Source organism: Pseudopipra pipra, chromosome 6, assembly GCF_036250125.1.
Source record: "Pseudopipra pipra isolate bDixPip1 chromosome 6, bDixPip1.hap1, whole genome shotgun sequence".
Lineage (NCBI taxonomy): Eukaryota > Metazoa > Chordata > Aves > Passeriformes > Pipridae > Pseudopipra > Pseudopipra pipra.
Genome location: NC_087554.1, coordinates 33,450,687 through 33,466,053, shown reverse-complemented (window position 1 = coordinate 33,466,053; position 15,367 = coordinate 33,450,687). Strand labels below are relative to the sequence as shown.

The following is a 15,367-nucleotide window of genomic DNA, read 5'->3' as shown; positions in this document are numbered from 1 at the left end:
GACCATTCACCACTTTTCTGGGCAACCTGTTCCAGTGCCTCACCACCCTCCTAGTAAAGAACTTCTCCCTAATGCCTAACCTAAACTTGCCCTCCATCAGTTTAAGGCTGTTGCTCTTCTGATGGTATTAATGGTTTTAAAAGTCCAAACAGGAAACAACGAGACATAATTGTAACACTAAATTATCTCATCATCTCCCTGCTGTAACCCCTTGTTTAAGATTGTGTTGTTGCGAAAACAAGGAAGCTGTATTTGGTGGATCCCTTTTCAGTTGCTGAGTAGAGTGAGAGGTTCAGTGATTGTTGTATGTGTTCTCATGACTAGCTATCGTTTATAGTGTGAATGTGTTCTTATTTTGGTCTATTACATATTTGATGGGGAGGGGGAATGCATGTGTACTTTTTATTCTTTTTCTTTGCAGCTGGTTACAATTTTCTAAACTTCTCTTCTGGAATAGAAGCAAATAATAGAACTTAAATAATCTTCATTTTGAACTGAGAGGCCTTTTAGTGTGCTATTTCGCTCTGTGTTATGTTCATGCATGACCCATGTAGTAATTACATGCAGTTTTTTGCAAAAACTTGTGAAAAGTATTACTGTAGTAGTAGTTGCCGTGGGGAATGTAGTAAACAAAGGCTTAGCTCTACCATTTTTTAATACACTATTATTATCCATATGTTCTGACTCTTGGCCTTGTGAATCACCTGTTTCTATGCTTAAGACTGTTTGTTAGGCTGCTAATTATTACTGAGATTATCAAACATAGATCATACAATTATATATTGGCTATATAAGTCACATTATTCATGCTGACATATGGCAAATATTAAAACCCTACCATCAAAACATTTTGTATAATCTTATTAATCTTTTGTTTCTTCTCATTTGATGGATTATTGTAATAGAAATCTTTGCATTTGTTTTTCACTTGTCTGTTTCAGTTTATTTCCTCTCTCCCAAATATTCATGGTTTGTTAAAACTACGGAAAAGACTGACTCAAACCACAAAGTGTGGCACTGCATAGCTAGGGAATAGTAGCTTCCTTTTGGTCAGTGAAGATACACCTTTAGAATACATTTGTAGGTTTATGAGCTTGTTTTTCTTAAGGCTCGTTCAGACTTCCTTTGTTACTCTGATTTTGGTGTTATTTGTTAAGCATTTTGCAGTTTCGCTTGTAGTCTTTTTGTTTTGTTAGTGCAGACACATGATTTGTCTGTTCGTGCATTCAAAACATCCTTTTGGATGTTTACTGTTTTCTTACTGTGTTAAAAGGGGGAATTTGGCACTAGGATTTTCTTAGAATATAATTTACTTTAAAATGCTTTCATATTGGCTGGTTAAAGTCCTTAAAAAACCAGGTCAGTGTAACTGTTGAGACAAGCTTTAGATTTAACAATATCAATGAATGATACTACAGTTTCAATTCACATAGTTTTAAAATACATGAATGTTGTTTGTATACAACATTCATTAGCAATCTCACAACTCAGTAAGGCTGTTACAGGAAGATTATTTTTATAAGTGTGGATATGCTTTATTTGGTTCCAGATTCTGTTCCTTTTCTGTGCAGGCTGAGTGAGAAATGCCTGCCAGGAATGATCTGGACCTTTCATAAATTTCTTTTAATGTGCTAAGAATAAATTTAAATTTTGTGCTTTCCTGCCTGATATCAAGTGTTGTTTTAGGTGAGTAAGCTCAATGGGCCTGGTGATTTTTCCTTCAATAATGTATTGCCAAAATATCAAGAGTATGTAGCAGCCACCATCTAAGCTCTGTATACCAGCGTGCACTCGGATCTTTATTGAATTATGCTCATTACTGATGGTCCCTGTCCCAAAGAGTGTATCATCCAGGATAAACTGACAAATTCAGACATAGTAAATAGAAAAATCCATGACAATGTTTTCTGGTGTGTTAGATAAAGTATAACAGGTTTGTCCTTTATTTTTGCTAAATAAATTCTTAGGTGTGTTAGGAGGAAAATAATAGCTTTCTGGAAATTTGTGAGGTACTATTCCTAAATACAACAAGCAGTGAAATAGAATGTACACAGATGCTTGTTTGAAAATAAAACATTCAGTACAGCCTGTCGTACTTTAGAGTAGCTAAGGAATGTGTTAGTTACCTTCATCTTGTCTTAGTGGTCAAGAACTTTATTACAAAATGACTTGCTGATTAATGTGTTCGCATCTCCTGTTAATGGGGTCCCCAGTGCTGCCATCTGTAATCTCAATGACTAGATGACCAATGGCTTTGACTATGAGGGGAATCTAATTGTACTTGCATACTTGATACTTGGACTTTGTGAGCATGGAAGGCTGGAGGAAAATGTCTCTGAGAGAAGAGAGAATTCTGACCTGTTCAGATACAACTATTACCTGAAAAACTTTCCATAATTTATGTTATTCTAAACTGTAGTAATCACTGCTGTTCCCAGGAAAATAAAAAGCACAACTGAATCTGTAAGCTTCATTTAAAAAAAATTCTTTCTAAGCTGGATGGATGTTGTCTGACGACATTTACTGGAAGTGTCAAGTTGTCTTAGTTGCAGTGGAATCTGCCTTAGGCTGCAGACTTGTGCTTGTCTTAAGTTTGCTGAAGAACTGGAGAAAATGAAAAGCTCGTCTTCCATGGATTCTTTAGACATTCCTTTGTTTTTGCAAGGTTGGAAAGAAATGTTAACTTATCTAAAAAAAAAAAATCCTAAGCCTTTTAACCTCTTTCTCTTGTTTTATTTGTGGGCTCTTTCATCTTTGTCTATGTGTTTCCATGGTAAGCAAATCAAAATTAATACATGGCATCAGTATCCAAGAGCTTGGTAAGAAAGTTATGGCTGTCAGCTTTTAAAAATGAGACAAAATCAGGGTTTTCTGGAGGAAGCCCATTAAACTTGGGGGGCACAGGAGTACCAGGATCTGACCACTCAAATTATGTATAAGTTATCTGTCTGAAATTGGATGGAATTTAATCCAGGAGTCCTTCGTATCAGCAGTCCTCTGTTGTAAAGCAAGCAGCTGTGGGAAGTATGCTATTTATGTAGTTCTGCTATACATGTCCAAAACCTGTAGACCAATCTTTAAATGTTACTTTGATTCTTTTTAACTTCTGTGGGGAAGGGTAGAAAGAAAAATAAGTTTGTTTGGGTTTTTTATTTGATTTTGTATTTTATATCAGATGCCATTTTCTGTAACACCAGATGGTGTTACAGAATCCATTCTATTAGGAAAACTGCAGTTTCTTTAAAAGAGATGGAATCCAAATATGTGTTGTCATCTTTAGTCTGCTAAAATATTACTTCATTTAACACGCGCTCATCGATAACATACAGAACTAACAGAAACTAGCCACAATTATTAAACAAGAAAAGATGCTGGGGAGCAGAGCTAAAATGTTGTTCACAGAAATGTCAAATACCTACTTTTTATGTAATTTTGATGGTTTTCAGATCATCTTAACAGCTTCTCCATTCTTCATGTGCTCTTGTGCTTTGCAAAAGTGCTTACAGCAGTAGCCATTCTTCCTTGCAGCATTGATTACTTTACATGGTCACAAATCTTAAATTGTCTGTATTAAAACAGGAGCATTAGAACTCCATTCCTATTTTTTAATTATTTTTTTTTTTAATTCTGATGTTGTGTCCAAGAGAATACTTCATGAGAGCAATACTGTTTTGACAGTTTCCTGTTCTGGACACTTGTTCATTTGTATCTCATTTTCCCTTTTGAATTGTAGGTACACTGTCTAATCCCTTATTTAATAAGCCTCTTCTGCTAAATAATAATTGTAATCATGTACTTCAGGCCTCTTTCAGGATACCAGTTATCCCCTCCTTATGTAATACAGTTTCCCATGTAGCTTTTCCCTTTTATGATTTTGGTTTCAAGCCATTTTGCTTGGTACTTCAGGTTCCTGTAAGATTTTTTGTTGTTGTTGTTGTTATTTTCGTTTTTGTGTTGTTTTTTTTTTGTTTGAGCAGTAGTGCTTCATTCAGGTTTTTTGGCAAAATCCAAAGCTCTTCAGTAGATCAGTGTAGGTACCAATATCCTAAATGTAACAGCACTTGTATGTAATTCTCCCTGGAAATACATGTCTTTGCTTGCTAAACTCCTCACAGAAATAAACTTCCTAGGCATAGTGGCCATGTATGGTTGCTGTTTACTCTGAAGAGTACCTTTTGCCTCTTTTTTTAAAGGAGAAAATCTGCCAAGTTTTGAGTTCTACCAGTGTAAGAGTTTGGTGTATACTCTGATTTGCTGGGATAATTTTGAGAGGAGAAAGGTAATAGTCACGTTAGGCAGAGCCTCATGTAGCTGCTATTACAGCAATTTCCTCTTTGTTAAAAAATATGCGCTGTCATATGTTTTCTTGATGTAAAATATGTCTTCTTTAGTACTTGTGTTATATTTGCATCTCTTTTGCTTTAGCCAAGTCATTAATGTTTTGTGCTGGTGGCACTCATTCTCTAAACCTTTAGTAACAAGGGGTTTATAACATCAGCGGTGCACCCATACACTCATGTGATACCGGTGACATTATTTTGTTTTTCTAAATTGAGACAATACTCAAAAAAGGCTATCTGCAAGTAAAACAGACTTTAGCTAAATGGTTTGGTATTATGTACTCCTGAGCACTTCTCTAGCTGAGAATCATAAAATCTTCTGCCAAGCTTTTTGGATAATAAGAACCATAAAAAGCCAAGTGTGATTCATGTATGCTCTTTGGGTAAGGCTACAAACACAGAAGGATATTGCACCAGAAGTTGGAAGGGTTAAAGTACGTGTGTAAAGTGCCAGTCAAAGGTAAAGAACCTTGATCCATGACCGTTTCACATTTGCAGATCAGCCTGGAGCTGTTACTTGCATGCCAGCAAAGATAGTGTAATCTCATAGCAGAGTGTGTCACGATTTTTCAGAACACCTTTTTTTTTCCCCCTTGTCAGAAGTGTTTAAATAGCAGTTGTGCGCAGTGACAACTCTTGCTTCGAAGTATCATGAATTCTCATAAATTAACCCATATTGGTTATATTTATGAAATTGTATTTTATTGAAATTGCTGTGCTTTGAAATATGATATTAAATTAAAAAAAAAAAAAAAGAATAATTGAGCTTGGAAGGCACCTCTGGAGTTCATCTTGTCCACACCTGCTGCTCAAGGAAGGGCCTCCTAAAGCAGATCACCCAGGACTGTGTCCAGATATCTTTTGAAACTCTCCAAGTATGGAGACACCACAACTTCTCTGGACAACCTGGCCAGTGCTCAGGCATCCTCACAGTGAAAAAGTGGTTGCTGATGTTCAAATGGAACCTCCTGTGTTTCAGTTTGTGCCCATTGCCTCTGGTCCTCTGACTGGGCACCTCTGAAAAGAGCCTGTCTCCATCCTCTTTGCACCCTCCCTTCAGGTATTTGTATACACTGGTAAGATACCCAGGAGTCTTTTCTTCTTGAGGCTGAGCAGCCTCAGCTCCCTCAGCTTTCCCTCATATGACAGATGCTTCAGTCCCTTAATCATTTTTGTTGCACTCTGCTGGACCCACTCCAAGGTCTCCATGTTTTTCATTATTTGGGAGCCCAACACTGGACACAGCTCTCCAGATCTGGCCTCACTAGTGCTGAGAAGAGGGGCAGGATCACCTCCTGAGACCTGCTGGCAACACTTCTAATGCAGCTGGGATATTGTTGGCCTCCTTTGTCCCCAGGGCATGTTTTTGGCTTATGTTCAGCTTGGTATCCGTATGAAGGTTGAGGTCCTTTTCTGCAAATCTGCTTTCCAGCTTTGAAAGAAACCATATTTTTACCAAATCTAAGAGGGTCATTTTCTCCTATGGTTCAGTTTAGAATTCCACTTGCACATCCAGGTTTCTTGATGGTAACGATAGGAGCTTTATAGTACTAAAAAAAAAATTTGCAACTTGATGGCAGGCAAGGACTGGATTTTCATTTATAAGATATATACAATATACAATATATATACAATATTATACACATTATCTATGTGTATGCTATCTTCAAATTGCCTTATTTAAGTTTTAATAGGTTTAGCATTCAAACATATGCTGTACTGTTCAGTAAGTCTTAACTACTAGGGGGAAAAACACTGTAGATAACCTTTTTTTTTTTCTTTTTCTCCTTTATCTTGATTTATAACTTCCTGTAATCACAGAAGAATACTGTACTCTTACGTCCTTACCTGAGGCATTCGGACATGAGAGAGAAGATCTGTTTCCTTTGTTGTTAGGAACTGATCTTGGACGATATTCTTGTCCCCACTTTTCGCTGGTGCTCAGCACTGACTTTTGGGAAGCAGCATGCTCCTGTGGCCAGAATACCATTTCCTGTAAACCTTGCTCTGCCTCAAGAGCAAGTGACCACAAGCAAAATCAGGGAGTCTCAGGAAAAGCTGGCTGCAGTACACTAGGTTTGGGCCTGCAGTTGCGTGCTGCTCTTCATGCTCCATTTCTCATGTTCGTGGTAGCTCCGGTAAAAGGCTTCATAAGAGCAATGCTCAACTGATTGCCCTGTTTTTTTGGTTTTTCTTTTGTTCAGGTATTCCTGATAGAGCTACTAAACATGCAGGAGGAAGTAAAAACGTTAGACTGTGTTAGCAAAACACTGGAGCCTTGTCTGCCCTTTTTCCCACAGCTAAGCTAGACCAGCAGTTCAGCAATTTGTTCTGAAGTTCCCAGGAGTAGGTGGGGTTATAGTATTTACAGATAAAAGACATCTGAGTGCTTTTGGTGACACCAGTACTGAGACGGGCAGATGCTGTTTTGTTTACAGAGGATTTTGGAAATGGAAATCATTTGTAAGTCCTGCCACTGCATTTTGGCTAATTGCAAACCAGTTGTATTGTCACTAAAAATAGCATTTGTTACCAATTGTGAGTTCCATTCAAATATAAAAAATAATGTTAAAAAACAGCCACCAACAGAAACTAAAAAACTAAAAAATCTCTTTGTAGTCTTTGGCATTGTTGCAAGTAAAGTAATGAATTTATCTATTTAATTTACGGGGAGGTTGTATGGAAAAACTATTTCAATTTAAGAGGTTATTCATTAAATATTACCTGTTGGGTAATTTTATTTTGGCTCTTGCACTAATGCAGTGGATTTGGTAGCCATTTCCAAAATATTTGAAAGCATAAATGTTTAAAACCACTTGGAATATATGGGAAGCAAAACACAAGATTGTTAATTAGACTAGACATCTCATTATAGGGAGGGGGGGAAACCCCAACACTGACAGGGTATGATAAAGAAACCTCCATCTTTACATCTTCTTAGCAATTCTTGGAAAGAAAATTAATGTGGAGTGTAAAGTTTCATTTTAGGTAAAATTAATATGTTATAGTTTAAGTTTTCTTATGTAGCCTAAGGGAAGTTCTGTGATATCCCTAAATAATGTTTAACTGAACTCTTGCTGCAGTCTGTTGATATACAAAAGAAAGCTCTAATATTCAGATTTACAACCAAATTTATAGAATTAATAACTTCAGAGCTAAATTTGTGTTTCACTTAAATGGACAATAGCAAAAACAGTGTGTAGGCTTAACCAGTTGGTGCATCCTGTTTCTTACTTTTTCAGAGAAAAGTCCTGGTGTCCTCAGTTTCTGTCAGAAGAGGCTCTTCTGAGAGAAATGAGACGAAAGACTACCTGTGTCTGAAGTGTACAACTACAATTTGAACCTGTATTGAATAGGGTGATAGAGACCAATGAATGAATGATTCAACTTTCAGTAGCAGTATTAAGCATCAAGATGTAGCCATTTTCACCGATATTAGAATTGCGATAGATGCATACAAAGAAGGATTGGATTTTTCTTCATGATATTTGTCTGCTGTGTTTGAGTAGTTACTGAAGTTGGTACAGAAATGGTGAGAAACACTGACTGAACTGTCATTTTAACTGTGATTTTTAGAGAGAGGAGGGGGCTGGGATTTGCTTGGAGGGGGCAAACAAAATCTATTAACAAATTCAGCTGCCTGTAAGCTAAAGATTTATAATCTTGTTTTATTTTCCGTTTTGCAAACCATTATGTATTTAAGCTTAGATGCTTGCAGCAGAATTCCTTTTTATATGCACATATATATATACACACACAGATGAATCATATGTGTGAATCATATGTGTGTGTGAGAATGTAATATATTAATTACAGAAAAAAGCCTACCTTGGTTATTTTAGTATAGCTGGGGGAAAAAAATAAAGCAGTGATCTTTTAAAAGTACAGTAGCTTGGTGAATGGTTTTATCACAAGTAATTTTGTACAGAAAGAATAACTTTGTCCTCTTCTAATATTTCCTTTTCAGCCCTTAAATTTGACATCACTAATGCCAGCTGGCATAAGTACTTAAACCCTCAATCCAGAATATGTTGCAAAAGATAACATGAATCATATTTAAGGTGTTTGAATATTCATTCATCAACTGTTACATTCATGCAGTAAACCATATTTCGAATATAGGATCTTACATACATCCTTGGTAAACCATGGGGTTTTCCAACTGATACACTGGCAAATTCATAATCAAAATTAAAACTTGTTATTTAATTTAAAAGGAATAAATAAAAGGAGAGAGAGATCACCAAAACCTCTTTTTCCTTTCTGAAAAAGCGATTTGGCTCCTAAGTAATGACATGATAATCATTTGTGTGTTTTATAAAAATGTTAAATGATGGGAAAAAGCTGTTCAGTTGTGAAATGCTTTCACTACAGGAGAGAACCAGCTAGTAGATACTGCAAATAGTGATTTTAAGTATCTGTAACTGGTTCCGTTGTTGAACCCCACAATGTGCATGTCCCAACCTACCCTTGCAAAGGACAGGTTATGTGTGTGGGGAGGAGGGATGGATGAAGGGAAGCAGGGTTTTCTGGCTAGAAGCCTGTTCGTGTTTAGATTTCAGTGACAGAAGGCCTGACCTCTTTCTGCTTTCTTGTTCTCTTTTCTATGCAATTTCATGGTGACTGACTGGCTTCATGATTAGTCTAAAATAAATCGGGAGTTGATTCTTACTCTCTTCCTGACCCTCTAGCTAGATTACTGACTGTGAAGTTTTTAGAAGGATATCAGTTTTGACTTGGGAACTATATTCTCTGGTTTAGTTTCTTTACAAGAAATTACATGTAAGCTCCAAAAAGTCCTAATGAAGTCATAAAAGTACAGAGAAACATTTTTTAGAGTGTGGTCTATGGGTTTCTTCTAGAATGACAGTTGTGGAAAGACAGTGTTAATTATTGTGACCTTGGTTATGGGTTTGTTGTTTTGTTTTGTTTTTAACTAGACTTTGCTGTTTTCTGTTTTTGAAAAACTAATTTCTTCTTTTGCATCTCTTTCAGTAATAGTTATGCACGAGTGCGAGCTGTGGTGATGACCCGGGATGACTCAAGTGGTGGATGGTTACCACTTGGAGGGGGTGGACTAAGCTGTGTCACAGTCTTCAAAGTCATTCCCCAGGAAGAGAATAGCTGTGCTGATTTTCTTATCCATGGAGAACGACTCAGGGATAAAACGGTAACAATTTGCATCCATTTAATGATCATAGTTGTCAGGGGAGGTTTAGGGTGAATATTAGAAAAAGGTTCTTCATCCAAGAGGGTGGTTGGGCACTGGAACAGGCTGCCCAGGGAAGTGGTCACAGCACCAAGCCTGACAGAGTTCAAAAAGCTTTTGGATGATACTCTCAGGCACATGGTGTGACTCCTCGGGATGGTCCTGTGTAGGGCTAAGGGCTGGACATGGTCCCTTACAACTCAGCGTATTCTGTGATATTAAAACTACATGGGACATAAGTATAGATGCTTGCTTATTGTTACCTGTAGACTAGAAAGTAAATTTATAGTCTCAGACTAATGCTGTTGATGAGCTTTTTTGTGTCAGTGATTATATACCTAAAGAGCCAATTGTTTGTTTTAGGTGTAACGCCATGCTTTTTTAGAATTAAGCACATTGATCTTTTAGAAACTTTACATATTTTTTTCATTGCAGATTTCCACTCATTTGGGGAAACATTTTGGTGTTTTTTTTTCCAGTGGAGTGTTAAGTCTTGTTATCTTGTTTATATACCAGTGATACTACATTTAATATGAGTTTTGGAAATGAGATAATTTCTTAAGAACATGAAATCAGAACGAATTCCTCAGTAATGGTTTGGCTAGTTGTGGAATTTGACTATGACAGAAAGTAGCCATTTGACATGAGAACAACTTTGTATTGTAAGAGAGCTTAAGCAAACAGGTCCAAGAATTACTCTGTTTTGGTGAACACACAGACAGTATTCATTCCTCAGCTACCTAAAATAAAATCCCACTAATAAATGTATCTTAAGTAGCATCATGAATATCAGCCTCACGAAAGGAAAACTGGTGTAGGATCTGAGCCATTTCCACATGCAGACCTATGGAAGACAAAATGGGCTTACTAAGAATTGCTTGGATACTTGTGTACCAAATAGGTTTCTGAATGAGGCTGTCTTATTGTGGAAACAAAGAGACATAGAGAAGGCACAAAAGCTCCATCTTAATGACTTTCATCAAGAACTAATTGTTTTCTACCAATGGATTTTGACTCCTGTATTAGCTTAAAAGGTAGAATTACCTTTCACCATATTGCTTATCCTTTCTCAAGCACACCAGTTTCTCCCTTGAAGCAGGACTGCTGAGTTTCCTGCCTTGACTGTGACTATTGTAGGAAGAGAGCATATAAATAGAAATTCTGCTGACTCAGTTGTTTCAGCGAGGCGTAGTGCTATTAGCAGAGTACCCTGTGTTCCCGCACAGCTATGTGCACCTGCAGTTCCTTCCTCACTTTGCAGTAGTTCCCCTTAGAACTTTTTTTTTAGCCTTATTGAGGCTGTTTTTTGAGAAGCCTAATTACATTTAGAGATACTTGATAATTTTCTTTTAATTCTTAATACTTGGAACATTCACAGCTTGCCTTAAGAATTTGAGGGTAATAAAATGCTCAGAACTGAAGGCTGGTTTAATGTTTCGCCTGCATGCATATGAAAATGTCAAGCAATCAGTGTCCTGATCTGTTTGCACTCTGCTGTTTCCCCTGAGCAAGCCTTGTTTTGTTTCCACTTCTGGTAGAAGGTTTTAAATGTTTCTGCTCCTCTTCCTGTCCAAAATCAAGTTCATGTTAGCGTGAATACATTTTCCAAAACTTTATTGTCTTGAACAGTTTGTTTTGGTTTGGGTCTTGAACAGTTTGTTTTTTGTGTGTTCCATCCTGTGTCCATCTGTCCTCCCTCTGCTTGCCCCCAAATGTGACCTCTGGTAGTCTGTCAGGGCAGATTGTGATCTTGCTGCAGTTTCAGGAAGTTGCTGTTAGAAATCAGCCCCTCAAAAACACAGGATAGAAGATAGAAGAAATGAAGCTAGGAAGAAGATCTCTCCAGTGTATAGTGAATAAAAAGCTCAGAGAACTAACAAATACAGATTTAGTGTGTGGGGAAGAATACTGGAGAGCGAGAGATTCTTTGATAACTGAGTAAAAGGACACTATGTGTACACATATTTCCACAGACATCAGATAATGTGCTTATAAGCAACAGCTAATGTGTAATGAATTAACAACAAAGTTGTATGTTATGCAACAAGACCTCTCTCAACATAAAAGAAACAAGATCCTACACCAAGATATGCAAGGTCATCTTTAGGTCGGGAGGCTTATTCAGAAGGGTGGTAGGTAGCAGGGACTGAAAGACAAATTCTGTTGGACAGGGATCTAGTCACTGATTCTAGAATTGTTCTGATCCTTATGCTTTCAGTATAGTTAATGGTTTTACATTTGTTCTTAGGATATTCCTGTGGAGTCACTGTGAAAGCACATTTTTTAACCTTTTCCTTAATAAAGCCAAACAATTGAGTTTTTAGTCCAAATAGAATTGACAGTTGGCTATTATATTTCATAATAATGATACATTTTATTTTTTATTTAAAAATAAAATAAAAATGGAAGTTGTTATTGTATTTGCTATGGATTAGAGACCAAATACTGTGATCACCTTGAGATTTTGAAGAACTGTTATACTGAATCTGCTGTTTCTGTGCTCCATTATCACTCTAATCTCATTTTAGAATGCCCTTGGTAAACCTGTATGCCTGAATAATCTTCGAAGTTATCATATCACTGTTTAGTTGGTTGCTCTGCCATTGTATTTGTGAAGAGAAAGTAACAATATTTTTTTTTTAAACAACTTCCTAAACCATTTTGAACACATCAGTTATTCAGACTTAGAACACTTAAACATTCAGGAATGTTTAATCTATTGTAATAACTAGAAGTCATTACAGCTTAGTCACCTGGGCCATGGTTTTCAGTTCACTCACTTCTTTGCAAGGTACATACAGCTGTTTCTGAAAATACTTATGTGTATTATAAAAGAAAGTCATCTTTACAAATGAAGTTCCCCCCAAGTCACATTGTACATTGTTAAAATATCTTCCAAACTAGATTATATTTTGATTTCCTCTAGCCAGTAAGTCTTTTCTTTTGGGAACTGGAAAACCTAGAGTGTGGAACTTGGAGCACTTTTCTGGGACACAGGGAAGCATAGGTTTTGAAATACCTGAGGTTACAGAGCAAATGGAATTCAGGCTTTTACCTAAGATACATGGGAATCATAATGCCAGTGTAACTGTTTAACCTATGTGTCAATAGAAAGGTGGAATTCATTCCAAAGCAACTTGAAATCCACAGGTGAGGTATTTGATGGACGTATTTTCCAGATACCTTTTGAATGCTTGTGCTGAAAAGGAATGAACTAGCTTTAGTTCCTGCTTCTCCAGGTGCTGCTTCTGACACTACACTGCAGTTCCATTCCAGTGTGCCAGATATTTCCATATATTTTATAGGCTATGCAGGCATTTAATTAGAAGTGTAGATCTCTGTCTGTAAGTCAGCTGTATAAATGAAAGACTTCTGGACTGAACTTCAAAATATTGAAGTTCCTTGTTGGAGAGGATTCCCATTGTTTCTTTATATACCTGAGAGTTAGGTTGCTATGAGCCCTTTTGTGAACGAGCTTCAGACTACATGTAGAACGTCCAAAATTTTTGTGCAGTACAGAGCTATTTAAAACATCTCGTGGCATTCACAAAAAGCATCTTAGTTATCTGGGAAGAAAATCAAAGTGGTGGCACCATTGCATTAATTAATGAGAAAGAATGTTCCCTGCTAATTTGATCAGGTTGTTTAGATCCGTGTTGAAATGTAAGGGTATTTCGTGAAGCCTTTATTTACATAATTACACATTTCCTACTTTATTGTACTCACCTTCCTAGATCTGGTTCCAGCCAGTCTGCTTGGAACAATTGCACTCCATCTCAACCTTGTCAGGTCTCCTGCTCTCACTTACTGTGTTTACAGTGGCTCTCTTCTATCTTAATAGCACTAGTGTTAAACATACGTTGGGCTCAAACTTACAGGTTTTTAGGCTTTGGTGAATTTTACATTCCTGAATGAAAAGTCTGGTAGACTTGTATTTTCTGCTCCAGTCCTTTGCCATGCAAGTTTTTACCGAAGGAGAGAAAAAAAAAAAGTACTAGTATCTTTTGGATCATAAGTCAGGAATGACAAAGTTTAAAATCTTTCCTTTGAAGAACAGGTAGTTGTGTAAAGGGAGAGATACAAAGCTAAAACTAAATATAAATACCATTCTTGTCTAAAAATCTGCTGTTTAAAAACTTAATTGTTTTACTTTTTAAATTACTTTTTAAATTGGCTTTAAAGTTTGAGAAAAGATTGATTTTGATGAACTGTAATACAGACCTTAGATCATCTTGATGTTTGACCTACAGTTTTTGAGGTTTTTCTCAGCTGAGGGAGGTATGAAGTCTTGCTTATATGGATTCTTCTATCTGATAACATGTCAATTTTTATGTCAATTACAATTTTGGTGCAACAAATTTTTCCCTTTTCCGTGCCCTTTCACTTATATCTATTGTGTTAACTTCATGCAGCTTTAGATGTGAAAAATCACTGTCATCCTGTGGTGTATTGAGGCACAGACTCAGGGGGGTGAAGCTGAGACAAGTTTGTTGGGGTCGTAGCCCCTTTTATAACCCAACACCAACAGACAAACATACCTTATAAGGTAAAAACTGTGACTGCAGCATCTGATTGGCTGCTAGCTGTCACGGCAGTGGAAACGGCAGGTTTTGGAGTTACAGCTCACTCCTGTAATGAGTTACTCTGTTCTCTGCCACGATCTGGGTTTTTTCCAGGCCCTGTTTCCCACAAATCCCCGTTTTTTATTATTTTTTAAGAAAACTTGTTCAATTGTAAACATTGTAAACATTGTAAACATTTCAGTACATGTAGTCATCATCATGGCTAGGCTTCGCAAACGAAGATTTGGGAAGGACTCTACCCACATTTGCTACAAGCGTGCTGGTGACTAAAGAGGCCAATACGAGATAGACAAGTCCGGTTACAAAAGGCACAGCAGAAAGATTCCTTGGATGGTATCAGCAAGACATGATTCTTTCTGTGTTGTCTTTTCTCCTCGTGAGTGATCCTGTGTGTTTTCTCAAAAGAAGCAGCAGCGTTATATATGGTGTGTCTCCAGGCTTCCCGATTGGAGGCCAGAGTAGACCAGTTATGTTGATCAATATGGCCAAGGCTGAGATGTTGTTTCAGGGAGTCCTTGTATCTTCTCTTCGGGGCTCCTCTCTTGCGGCAGCTGGTGGCAAGTTCACCATAAAGCAAGATCTTAGGGAAGCGGTGATCTTTCATCTTTGAGACGTGCCCTGCCCATTGCAGCTGTGTTCTCAGCAACATGGCCTCAATACTTGTGATTGCTGCTTGTTCTAGAACAGATGTATTGGTCACATAATCTGACCAGTGGATGTTTAGGATTGTACGGAGGCAGCATTGATGGAAGCGTTCTAGGAGATGCAGGTGGTGGCGGTAGATGACCCATGATTCGGATCCATATAAAAGAGCGGACAGCACAATGGCTCTGTAAACACTGATCTTTGTACTTTTCTTCAAGTGTTTATTTCACCAGACTCTGTATGCCTTTGCTAACCTGTTGTCTATCTCTCCGTCAATCTTACCATCCAAGGAGATGAGGCTACCTAGGTAATTAAACTGCTGGACTGATTTGAGCTCTGATTGGCCAATGGTGATATGGGGATGACAGAAGACTTCCTGAGGTGCAGGTTGATAGAAAACTTCTGTCTTCTTTAAGCTGACTTCCAGCCCCAAAAGCTCAGCAGCCTCAGCAAAGCAGGATGTTAAATGCTGCGGAACTACTTCTGTGTGGGCGACGAGGGCGGTGTCATCAGCATAAAGCAGCTCCCGGACAAGATGGTTTAAGGTCTTAGTCTGGGCCTTCAGTCACCTTAGGTTGAATAGGTTTCCA

The 15,367-nt window shown here is 37.5% G+C and overlaps 1 protein-coding gene and 1 long non-coding RNA gene across 4 annotated transcripts in view; one reads left to right on the top strand and one right to left on the bottom strand.

Moving 5' to 3' along the window:
* The window catches only part of SPRED1 (sprouty related EVH1 domain containing 1), a 64,360-nt gene that overhangs the window by 23,635 nt on the left and 25,358 nt on the right, over positions 1 to 15,367 (top strand). Inside the window, exon 2 of the mRNA XM_064658484.1 lies at positions 9,336 to 9,510. Within this exon, the coding sequence (XP_064514554.1) occupies positions 9,336 to 9,510 (175 nt within the window). The remainder of the gene's footprint in view (positions 1 to 9,335; positions 9,511 to 15,367) is intronic.
* On the bottom strand, positions 2,712 to 14,234 carry LOC135415935 (uncharacterized). Of its 3 annotated transcripts, none has more exons than XR_010431345.1 (4): positions 13,771 to 14,234; positions 13,276 to 13,498; positions 6,189 to 6,562; positions 2,712 to 5,890 (listed from the first exon to the last, which is right to left on the bottom strand). It is a non-coding gene; the product is annotated as an uncharacterized LOC135415935 (long non-coding RNA). The 3 variants fall into 3 exon arrangements; XR_010431346.1 differs by having other exon boundaries at positions 6,189 to 6,312; XR_010431347.1 differs by having other exon boundaries at positions 6,189 to 10,393; positions 13,426 to 13,498.